The following is a 12,831-nucleotide window of genomic DNA, read 5'->3' as shown; positions in this document are numbered from 1 at the left end:
CTATACTTGGTGTGCCTTTCTAGTGGATTTGGTGAGGGTCGTGGCAGATCCTGACCACGACCTCCGGTTCCTGGCTAAGGTTTGTTTTGGTCTCTGCCAGCTTGGGATCCGGTACCCGTGTCCGCCAACCCTTCACCCTTTCTGGTCTGTTTCTGGGTTCTTGGGGTTCCCTCTGTCTTTCTCTCTGGGTCCTTCTTACTCCTCTCTCTCTGCAGGCCTTGCTCTGGAGCTGGGCCCAGCCGGAGCCACAGCTCCCTGTCAGCCCTCCTGGCTGAGCTCCTCTGCTCTGCTTCTCAGGCTCTCTGACCCTGATCTAAGATGGTGCCCACCTTATATACTCCCTCTATGTGTGAGCCCAGGTGACCAGCACCCAATGAGCTCCTAGCTTTACCCAGACTACTCCCCCTATCTGCCCCTACACTACTGGGATGTTCCACCCCCCTCCCACTCCAGCCAGGGACAGACGCTGTCGTACCTGCACATTTACTTGGTGGGAGTACTGTAGTTCTGTCCCCCGGAAATGGGATGTATGTAGTGCATGCAGCCTACTAAGCTCAGTTCCACACTCCATCCTTACCCGGGAGTGGAATACCACACCTCTGGGTTGAGGTGCAATACCCCTGTAGCAGCCGAATCCTCAGGGTGCTACATGAACACAATATTTATGAGGATGAAATCCCGCTCACCTGCAGTATGCCATTGGTAAAGCATTTTCTAGGGTTTTAACTTGGTGTTTAGGTTGCATTAGCATTGTTATTTTATTCCCACTGAAAGCCATTTGAAATGATTCAGTGGGAATTTGGCTCTTGTCATTCACATTAGGGAACCGGCTCATCATGCCGGCTAGTTTGTGATTGACCTATCACTAGTTAACACACAGATAAAAGCAGCAGCAGCATGGAGGAAATTATATAGTAGTACTGAGCAATATAGATGTGAATCCAGCTCTGAGGTGAGATAAAATATTTGTTAGAAAGATCAAAATGATTTTTCTGTGTTTCCCTCTTCTTGTTTTCTAACTCTTCCCCTAACTTGTCCTCCCCCCACTGTATAGAGTATAATATGAGGTGTAACCTGATACCTCACTGTAGTGGCAGTCCATTCTGTCTTGAGCAAGATGGAGTTGAGCTGTATTTTCAGAATGGATGGCAAGTTTTGGAGGCAGGGAGGGAATATGTGGCTCATAAGTGGAGAAAAAAGGAGAATACTCTGATAACATCTAATTCAAAGTTTCTTGCATTTGCCTGTACTATTGATTTATTCAAAGTTTATTGAAGGTACAGTTGTCCTTTAAAAAGAATTCAGCGATATTTTACTATGTTGTCTCCCTGTACTTCTTTGTTCAATTGGGGGCAGCAGTTATTGTATTAGTAGCAGCATCTACAGTATAGGAAAAGTAAAGTACCGACCTTGCTGATATTTTAATTTCAAAATCTATATTATTATGTCAATACCTTAACCCTTTTCCCGACATCCACTATATGTCATATTCATGTGTATACAGCGGTCTCAGGAGCTGAGCCCGCACCAAATCTGTTAGATGCTGATTGCATTTCACAGCAGCTATCTGCCTGTAGCCCCTTGAATGTGACTGTCAATGTCTGACATTTAAAGCAAGCAGTTTCAGGGGTACTCCATTTCGGGCACTCACCAGCCCTCCTGCAATGCGATCTCCAGATGCTGATGGGATGCCATGGCAGCTAGTGATCAGCTGAAGGCTCCCATGACTGTCATATTGATATTTCAGTGAAACAACCCAGCCTTCATAGAACACAGTCAGTTGTATTGCAGTATATAGAAAAAGTCATAAGATGATTGCAGGTTCAAGTTCCAAAGAGGACAAAAAAAATTAGAATTTCTGCCATTAAAAATTCATTAAAAAGTTTATATATTTGGTGTTGCCACATCTATGAAAGACCAGTCAATTAAGATGTAAAATTATTAAACCCATTGGTGACATAAATTAAATGGTAAGAGGGGATCTGTCACCCTCATATTGAGGATTAAAACATGGCTTAATTATAAAGGGAACAAAAGCTTGCAATCTAAACATGTGAACCCTGTTCAGCTGTGGCCCCCTCTGCTGTGAACAGGTAATTTAAGGGGGTTATATGCTGGAGAACAGACACACTCAATGTGTACAATAGGCTGGGAAGCAATACTTTTAACGCTTGTGTAGATAACTCCTCTGGTCTTCAAAAGAATTATCTCAGACGTTGTGGAACTGACTTCCAGTTATAAATATTGTTTTTTTGTGACAGGCATAGGTCCTATAGTCATGGGAGACCTTTTTATTCGACGTCATGACGAAGCGGCGAACATAACGCATTCACTGGCCATAATAGTGACATGTTGGTCATTGGTGTTGCCAGTGATTGGCAGCAGAGGTCATATGTCTGTCAAGATTGAGCAGGAAATACAGCATGAGTAACGGTACCCCAGACATTTTGGGAGTGGAGTTTCAATTAGTTGAGAATTACGGTACTTATTTTTACAGCATTCTGAGAGATTTATTTACAATGTTTAAGTCCCTGAACAATGAAAGTGGAATATGATATGGAAAGACATATACCGTGTTCAAGATATTCTATTCCATTAAGTATATATTAGGGAGTGTGCAAATGATGTACAACTATTTTACAACTAAGGTCTGATCAGATATAAAGAATGGTTGTGGAACCACACAATGTAATTAGATCCCCATTTCATCATGTCTAGGCCCTATATATTTTAGACATTACTTTTTATTATTATTATTAAATTACAATGTTGTACAATATCTTGAGCACTGAATAAGTTCTCCTGATTGATGTAATAATAAATGTATTTTGTGGGAAAACCTCTTCAATGACAATTAAAATAGAACTGTACTTTCAACAAACTTTACATAAAGCAATAGTTCAGGTGAATATAAGAAACTTTGTAATTTATCTTGACAGAAAAGTCTGCTTCTTTTTCCACGTATGATTCACATCTTCCCCTCATACCTGTCTTTTGAACTTATCATCTACTCTGAAAAAAAAATAGCTTAGCTCCACCTATCCCAGACAAGACAAAATGCCGGCTCACTGTGATGTTAGGTTACACTTCCAATTATACTGTTTAAAAATGGTAAGGGCAGACTGAGGAGCAGCGTGAGGAAATAAAGCAGAGAGACACAGAAAGATAGTGCTGCTCTTTCTACCAAATCTTTTACCTCACCCCAGGGCTGTACTCACATATGCACTGCTCAGTAGTGCTGCTCCTGAGTCTCTCTGTGTGCTACCTAAGAGGAGAAGAGCAGGAATCCATCCTTTTGTGCTGTGCTGTGTATGGGAGACAACTTTGTCCACTATTTAGACAACCCCTTCTTAAATGGACCCTATTTAAAATAAAAACTCTATATATTTTCACCTCTCGTTATTACAGTGATGTTGGGGATGTGTCTACTGATGTTCGTGCAACATTATGTCATGTGAACGAGTGTTGCAGCCCATCGGCAGCGGCTGATAAACTGCAGCTCTCATTGACATAATTTAACACAAGTACTGGCAGACACAGAACTGACTTCGCAGGAACACAGTGAGTCTGGGGTGTGAGTATATTGTGTTTTAATTTCACATGGGCACTAATGCATTTAAGAAGGAGTTGTGCAAGTAGTGAAAAACCACTTTATGAAATAGAACCTGCAGGGGAAAAACAGGTGAAAATGAAGAAAACAAGTCATATGGCTAGAAATCAATTTATATCTCATGTACATTGTGTATGAGTGTGGAAAAAGAAGAAATATCATTCTGAAGACCTTATAGTGCTGATATGTATTATATTGCTGTATTTTTCACATGTTGATGTTTGATGTAATTGTTTAATGGGTGATTAATGCCCCTCTATGCATGTGTGTAGGGAAAGTGAAAATAACAGTGTAGATCCAGGATACAAACAAGATAAGTTAACCACCACTCTTAATACAGCCAAAACAGAATGTATCCTGGGAAGTGGAACAGACAAGGAAGGAGAGCTCAGCAGCAGTGGTTACAGTCAGGAGCCCTATGAGGTATAGCTGTGGGTAACCCAGAGTCAGCACAGGTGAAATGGGGCTGAGAAGGCAACGTGTAGGCCAGGCCTGAGAGTGTTAGTGAAGGAATACTGAGCTTGCAGGCTAGGGCACAGGTACCGCACAGAAGTATCTATTAATGTATCTCCTTTTTTGATATCAAAAATATATTATATAAAATAATCATATTCATTCGTATTTAATCAGTACTTTTATTAAATCACAGCAAACAGAAAAGTGATAGTATCTTTAAAAATTCTTCATTATGCCCATAAAAACATTTAAAACCCTTCCGGGCAATGTGGTATATATATATAGCCTAAGACATATAAATAGCCATAAGTCTCAATGGTTATACACATAAGAATATAGAAGGTTACACATTAGATGTCTTGAATCAAAGCAATAATTAATTAGAAATATAGAGGGTCACAGGTCAAGTGTCCCAAATCAGAACAGTAATTAGATCATCATATCACATATAGATTCATTTTAAACAAAGAAATCCTTCAAAGTTTTTTTAAAAATTCAGTTGCATACATCATAATATTCTATACACTGTTTAGTCAACAAATATATACCATGGTAGAGATCAGTTAATTATATTTGATAGAACATTGTCTGATCAACCATATAGATTGCCACACTGTCCTGCATCCCAATGCAGTGCTATATTAAGCATTTATATACCATAGCAAATAGTTAGCATATCATATTCAGGTGTATAGTAGACATATTATATTCAGATAGAACATTATATTACCAACCATGTGCCATGTTAAAGGCTACCACATTATCCAGCACCCCAACGCGCGTGTCGCGTATATTGCTTCCTCAGGGGGTATTAAGACATAGTGCAGGCTAATCATTAAATAGCCCCTCATCTTAGTGGGCAGAAGGGTCTGGCAAATCACCAGTACCACACAATAATGTTGCCTAATAAGGCTTGATTAGTACCAATCCCTGTCCATATCACCGGTGTGTGTTATAGCGCGCTCCTGTCGCCCACACCGCGTTACCCACAGCGGTCGGCGTCCCGGAAGTTCCACCGCGCATGCGCGCGTATTGAAGCCTCCGATTGGACGCCGAGCGTGATATGATATGATATGATGATCTAATTACTGTTCTGATTTGGGACACTTGACCTGTGACCCTCTATATTTCTAATTAATTATTGCTTTGATTCAAGACATCTAATGTGTAACCTTCTATATTCTTATGTGTATAACCATTGAGACTTATGGCTATTTATATGTCTTAGGCTATATATATATATACCACATTGCCCGGAAGGGTTTTAAATGTTTTTATGGGCATAATGAAGAATTTTTAAAGATACTATCACTTTTCTGTTTGCTGTGATTTAATAAAAGTACTGATTAAATACGAATGAATATGATTATTTTATATAATATATTTTTGATATCAAAAAAGGAGATACATTAATAGATATTGAGTTTTGGGGGTAACTCCTTATAACACAATTAATGGATCTATACATCCATTTTTTTCTAATTACCTTTGTGTTTTGTGTGGATTTAGGATCCAATATGGACTTTCGCAGTCGCGATGCAAATTGGGCTACACAGCTGGTGGAAATGTTTGGTAATGAATGCCACATGGGATCGAATCCTCCTATGCAACAATGTCATGAATTGGAAATAAATCTAAAGAAACTACTCTACAAACGAACAAAAACTTGGTGGAATAAAGCCACACTTGAACAATACTTGAGCAAAGATATTACACCTAGAGGCTTACGTGTTCAGGTATATCCATCATTTTCAGTGGAAGATGATATATTTATAAAAAGATGGGAAGATGCATGTAAACTATGCTCCCGTACCATGATGGAGCTCCTAATTGGTTTGGATAAGAAACTAATAGAAAATCTTGAAATTGAAATAGAGGATGCTCAAAAAGAATTGAGATCTAAATCCTCAAAGGAAGCCTTAGAAACATTTGAGAAGGAATTAAGTAACGAATATGCTAAATGGGAGACAGATATTAAAAATCTCAAAATGAAGAAATATCAACGTGACATAACAGATTACCAAAAGAACAAAGTGTTTAAATGGCATCAAAGCCATAAGAACTTTCGAGGACGATCAGTATCCAGGAATGACTCTATTTCCTCTAATGAAAGTAACTCTGCGGTTCGTTTTTTAGTCAAACGTTCAGCCACAGAGGACGATCCAGGTCCAGGAAAAGGAAGGCGAATGGAAACCAGAAATTTTACCAGCGCCAAAAAAAAGACAGGAGCGCCGTGGAGGGAACAACCGAAAAAGACGAACTAAAGGTAATTAACCTATCGAATAGAACACTAACAAATGAACAGATCGAAGTTTTGAGTAAGGGGTTGACTTTTTCCCCTGTCTCAAACTATGATCAATTCACAGCAATTAAAGATATAAACCTATTTAGTCGTAAATTGCTTCTTAAAAAACACTTCTCCAAATCGGAAGACGCCTTCCTTAGGGAGGCGTCGACCGAAGAAAGAGAAGCAGTACAAATACTTGAATCACTTCTTGATGAGCAAAATGGAGGCATAGGGGATGATCCCAAATCCCCACCATTTATTAAGAAAAAATCAACAATGTGCCCTCCCTTGTCCGCCTGTCCAGTGATTGAGATGTTCACAAAATTAGTCACTGAAGAGCTAAGACATCTTCCGAATAAACGTACACATGACAATCTAAGCTTGGGTCAGAGAACTGCACTCTATGAATTAAGAAATATGACGGATATAGTAATAAAAAGAGCGGACAAGGGAGGAAATATTGTTATTTGGCCGACCATAAAATATGAAAAGGAGGCCAATAGACAGTTGAACAATAAATTATGTTATAGGAAATTGGAAAAAAATCCAATAATACCCTTTAGTAAAGAATTGATGACAATCTTGGATGCAGCGTTACAAAAAAATATCATCCCTAAGTCAATATATGATGGTCTTGTTGTTTCAAATCCAGTAATACCTACCCTATATTTTCTACCTAAAATTCACAAAGACATTGCTGACCCCCCAGGTAGACCTATTGTCTCGGGCAACAATAGTCTTTGTGAACCAATATGTAAATTCCTGGATTACTACCTAAAACCACTTATGCAAAATCTACCATCCTATATTAGGGATTCCACAGATCTTCTGATAAGATTACAGGATGTCTCCTTTGATCAGGATGTCATCATGGTGACTGCGGACATCGAGTCTCTTTACACCTCAATTAGGCATGAGGATGGATTAAAAGCAGTAGAATTCTTTCTTAAATTCACACATCTGGACTCCAATTTGATTGCATTAATTTTGCATTTACTTGATTTTGTGTTAAAACACAACTTTTTCTTATTTAAAGATCGAATGTATCTACAGGAGAGGGGCACTGCAATGGGGGCGTCTTGTGCGCCCGCATATGCGTGCCTCTTTCTTGGATACTGGGAACATAACATTATTTTCCCAGCAGCAGAAAATGGTGCAGTCCAGATGTGGGTAAGATTCATCGATGATCTTTTCATCATATGGCAAGGTGAGAATATAATCTTGGAAAAATTTCTCCAGGATTTAAATACCAATATATATAACATCAAGTTGACATATGCCTCGAGCTCTGAGGAAATTGACTTTCTAGATTTGAAAATTAAAAGGGAGGAAAATGGCATGCTATCCACAGATATTTATAGGAAAAACACTGCTGTGAATGCTATTCTTAATGCCAAATCGTCTCATCCTCCCCAGGTTATTAGATCTATACCGACCGGTCAGTTCCTCAGAGCTCGACGCATCTGTTCAACTGATGCTTTGTTTGAAAAACAAGCAACAGAGTTGATGAAGAGATTCGACGCCCGCAGTTACAGAAATGATGTCATCCTGAGTGGATACCAAAGAGCAAAAATGACCAGTAGAAGTGAACTTTTAAAACCCAAAACTAAAAAACAAGATCAAAGTGTGAGATTTATTACCCCTTATCATGGTCAATGGAGGGAAATGTATGGGATTATCAATAAATATTGGCCCATTCTTCTCTCCGACCCTACTTTAAATCAATTTATTTCAAAAAAACCTTCTATAACTCCAAAACGATCAAAAACACTGACAGATATTTTGGTGAGAAGTCATTATATCCCCCCTTAGCCGCAAAATATATTCACTACCAATACTACCTATAGACAAGGATGTTTTTCTTGCGGATCATGTGGGGCTTGCCCCCAGATAGATAGAACAAAGGAATTTTTTGACTCTACAAAAAAGAAGACATTCAAAATCTCTGAATTTATTAACTGTCGATCTACAGGAATAATCTACTGGGCAATTTGCCCATGTGATCTAATCTATATAGGACTAACGTCTAGAGAATTCAGAGTAAGGATCTTGGAACACATCAAAGATATAAAAAATGCAAAGAAATGTGACAAACCTGAGGAAATTGCCTTTTTAAAGAATATACCAAAGCATTTTAAGGAATGTCATAATGGGAACTGGAAACTATTACGCTTCAGGGGTATTGATAAAATCAATCTGGGAGCGAGAGGAGGAAACCTTAAGAAAATGCTTGAACAAAGGGAGATTAAATGGATAACTATTCTGAACACGGTTAAGCCCAAAGGGTTGAATGATTTGACAAGCTTTGTTTCATTTTTGTGACTTATGACATTGTTGCAATTAAGATTGAAAAAGAGGATTGCTGATATATATATGGGATATAAATATGTTTTATACATGTAGGTGAAATATAAATATAGTATAAATATTGTAAAATACGGACTACATCGAAACATTGCAAAATACGGATTATATTGATGTATTGACCTATGTGGTATTCATATGATTATATACTGCAGGCTAAGTATTGTTTACTTCAAATGATGGATATAATGGGCTAATAACATGATTGGAGCAATAATGTGTGACAATGTAAATATATTGATAACCTTATACCTATTCTTAAAATCTATCTGTTCCAAATTAGAGCGTGACATGATACGTATCAATTGAATACGGAGAAAAATCTGATCTCACATAGAAGATAAATGCATAAAACAAAGAAGAACAATAAGAAAAGAGGAAATAAAGCAAAAGATATGAAAAAGAAAAAAAGACTCAATATATGTATAAGATGTATTACATTTAATATGACTATAACAAATATTGTACATCTTCTTTGTGAATACAATATAATGTCAGGCTTGAACGTATGATATGAAGAGCTAAGGGCAAATTTTGCCCATCTATAAAATGGAGTCAGAATATCCATGGTGGAGCGCGCCCCCGCCGCGTCATACTGGCCTCACCCCCAGCGCTCGGCGTCCAATCGGAGGCTTCAATACGCGCGCATGCGCGGTGGAACTTCCGGGACGCCGACCGCTGTGGGTAACGCGGTGTGGGCGACAGGAGCGCGCTATAACACACACCGGTGATATGGACAGGGATTGGTACTAATCAAGCCTTATTAGGCAACATTATTGTGTGGTACTGGTGATTTGCCAGACCCTTCTGCCCACTAAGATGAGGGGCTATTTAATGATTAGCCTGCACTATGTCTTAATACCCCCTGAGGAAGCAATATACGCGACACGCGCGTTGGGGTGCTGGATAATGTGGTAGCCTTTAACATGGCACATGGTTGGTAATATAATGTTCTATCTGAATATAATATGTCTACTATACACCTGAATATGATATGCTAACTATTTGCTATGGTATATAAATGCTTAATATAGCACTGCATTGGGATGCAGGACAGTGTGGCAATCTATATGGTTGATCAGACAATGTTCTATCAAATATAATTAACTGATCTCTACCATGGTATATATTTGTTGACTAAACAGTGTATAGAATATTATGATGTATGCAACTGAATTTTTAAAAAAAACTTTGAAGGATTTCTTTGTTTAAAATGAATCTATATGTGATATGATGATCTAATTACTGTTCTGATTTGGGACACTTGACCTGTGACCCTCTATATTTCTAATTAATTATTGCTTTGATTCAAGACATCTAATGTGTAACCTTCTATATTCTTATGTGTATAACCATTGAGACTTATGGCTATTTATATGTCTTAGGCTATATATATATACCACATTGCCCGGAAGGGTTTTAAATGTTTTTATGGGCATAATGAAGAATTTTTAAAGATACTATCACTTTTCTGTTTGCTGTGATTTAATAAAAGTACTGATTAAATACGAATGAATATGATTATTTTATATAATATATTTTTGATATCAAAAAAGGAGATACATTAATAGATATTGAGTTTTGGGGGTAACTCCTTATAACACAATTAATGGATCTATACATCCATTTTTTTCTAATTACCGCACAGAAGTAGGCTGTGGTCAGTGAAGATCAGTTAGTAAAGATTGCTTTTGCAAGTCATATACAGTACAGACCAAAAGTTTGGACACACCTTCTCATTTAAAGATTTTTCTGTATTTTCATGACTATGAAAATTGTACATTCACACTGAAGGCATCAAAACTATGAATTAACACATGTGGAATTATATAGTTAACAAAAAAGTGTGAAACAACTGAAAATATGTCTTATATTCTAGGTTCTTCAAAGAAACCACCTATTGCTTTGATGACTGCTTTGCACACTCTTGGCATTCTCTTGATGAGTTTCAAGAGGTAGTCACTGGAAATGGTCTTCCAACAATCTTGAAGGAGTTCCCAGAGATGCTTAGCACTTGTTGGCCCTTTTGCCTTCACTCTGCGGTCCAGGTTCAGGTCTGGTGACTGTGGAGGCCAGGTCATCTGGCGTAGCACCCCATCTCTCTCCTTCTTGGTTAAATAGCCCTTACACAGCCTGGAGGTGTGTTTCGGGTCATTGTCCTGTTAAAAAATAAGTGATGGTTCAATTAAACGCAAACCGAATGGAATAGCATGCCGCTGCAAGATGCTGTGGTAGCCATGCTGGTTCAGTATGCCTTCAATTTTGAATAAATCCCCAACAGTGTCACCAGCAAAGCACCCCCACACCATCACACCTCCTCCTCCATGCTTCACGGTGGGAACCAGGCATGTAGAGTCGATCCGTTCACCTTTTCTGCGTCGCACAAAGACATGGTGGTTGAAACCAAAGATCTCAAATTTGGACTCATCAGACCAAAGCACAGATTTCCACTGGTCTAATGTCCATTCCTTGTGTTCTTTAGCCCAAACAAGCCTCTTCAGCTTGTTGCCTGTCCTTAGCAGTGGTTTCCTAGCAGCTATTTTACCATGAAGGCCTGCTGCACAAAGTCTCCTCTTAACAGTCGTTGTAGAGATGTGTCTGCTGCTAGAACTCTGTGTGGCATTGAGCTGGTCTCTAATCTGAGCTGCTGTTAACCTGCGATTTCTGAGGCTGGTGACTCGGATAAACTTTTCCTCAGAAGCAGAGGTGACTCTTGGTCTTCCTTTTCTGGGGCGGTCCTCATTTGAGCCAGTTTCTTTGTAGCGCTTGATGGTTTTTGCAACTGCACTTGGAGACACTTTCAAAGTTTTCCCGAGTTTTTGCACTGACTGACCTTCATTTCTTAAAGTAATGATGGCCACTCGTTTTTCTTTACTTAGCTGCTATTTTCTTGCCATAATACAAATTCTAACAGTCTATTCAGTAGGACTATCAGCTGTGTATCCACCAGACTTCTGCACAACACAACTGATGGTCCCAACCCCATTTATAAGGCAAGAAATCCCACTTATTAAACCTGACAGGGCACACTTGTGAAGTGAAAACCATTTCCGGTGACTACCTCTTGAAGCTCATCAAGAGAATGCCAAGAGTGTGCAAAGCACTCATCAAAGCAAAAGGTGGCTACTTTGAAGAACCTAGAATATAAGACATATTTTCAGTTGTTTCACACTTTTTTGTTAACTATATAATTCCACATGTGTTAATTCATAGTTTTGATGCTTTCAGTGTGAATGTACAATTTTCATAGTCATGAAAATACAGAAAAATCTTTAAATGAGAAGGTGTGTCCAAACTTTTGGTCTGTACTGTATGTTATATTACTGAACTGTTATTACTAACAAGTGATATACTGCCACATGTGACCATTAAGCTGGAACCTCTGTGTAATAGAGAAGATGTGAATAATAAGCTTTGAGGCATCTACCTATTATATATAAGTTTTATCAGTTCCACCAGTAAAGTTAATTTTATTTTCTTAAAATGGACTGAATCCGCTTGATATGTGGTGTTCCTGAGTCGTCTCTGGGTATGGTGTCTGAGTGGGAAACATCTGAAGGGGTTAACATCACAGAAATTAAATACAATCAGAGGAACCTATCCCACTGATGCTTAGGGTCATGACACCCCGACCCATGTGACCCTTACACACTAACAGGACAGTTTATTCTGAAAAGTCACTTGAAAGTGCGGTTGCTGTTTAATAAAGCAACTCTGTTTAAAGTGATGAAAAAAAGTATAAACTTTTTAAGTTCCCTTGAATTTTTATATTAGTAATAATGTCAGCCGATTGATGTGTAACGAAAAAAAAGACTAGCCTTTTTTACACTATGCATTTCTATCTTCATTATCTTGTATGCTACTTTCTTTAGGGTTTTTAGCTTACATCTGTTTGCTTTTTTCTGCCAAAGCCAGTTTTAACCTTCCTGAAAGAGCCCCATTTTTCAAATCTGACATGTGTCACTTTATGTGGTAATAAATTTGGAATTCTTCTTTTAACCCTAGTGATTCTGACAGTTAATACTTCATTATAGTGGTAAATCTAGGTAAAAAAGGTTTGCTTTTATTTATGAAAATATTCGAAATATGGTGAAAATTTAGAAAAATTTGCACT

The 12,831-nt window shown here is 38.3% G+C and overlaps 1 protein-coding gene across 1 annotated transcript; it reads left to right on the top strand.

Moving 5' to 3' along the window:
- Positions 1 to 5,581: 5,581 nt before the first annotated feature.
- Positions 5,582 to 9,284, top strand: LOC141264300 (uncharacterized). Its single transcript, XM_073676586.1, has 2 exons — positions 5,582 to 6,332; positions 9,001 to 9,284. Exon 1 carries the CDS (start codon positions 5,584 to 5,586, stop codon positions 6,328 to 6,330), a length of 747 nt encoding a protein of 248 aa, XP_073532687.1. The 5' UTR covers positions 5,582 to 5,583; the 3' UTR covers positions 6,331 to 6,332; positions 9,001 to 9,284.
- Positions 9,285 to 12,831: the final 3,547 nt, after the last annotated feature.

This window comes from Phyllobates terribilis, unplaced genomic scaffold, assembly GCF_046119375.1.
Source record: "Phyllobates terribilis strain yellow unplaced genomic scaffold, ASM4611937v1 Scaffold_4__5_contigs__length_816908805, whole genome shotgun sequence".
In the NCBI taxonomy this organism is placed as follows: domain Eukaryota; kingdom Metazoa; phylum Chordata; class Amphibia; order Anura; family Dendrobatidae; genus Phyllobates; species Phyllobates terribilis.
This window is presented reverse-complemented; position numbering and strand designations above follow the sequence as displayed.

Coding starts and splice junctions, on each gene's coding strand:
- LOC141264300 (XM_073676586.1), top strand. CDS start 5,584: ATGGACTTTCGCAGTCGCGATGCAAATTGGGCTACACAGCTGGTGGAA.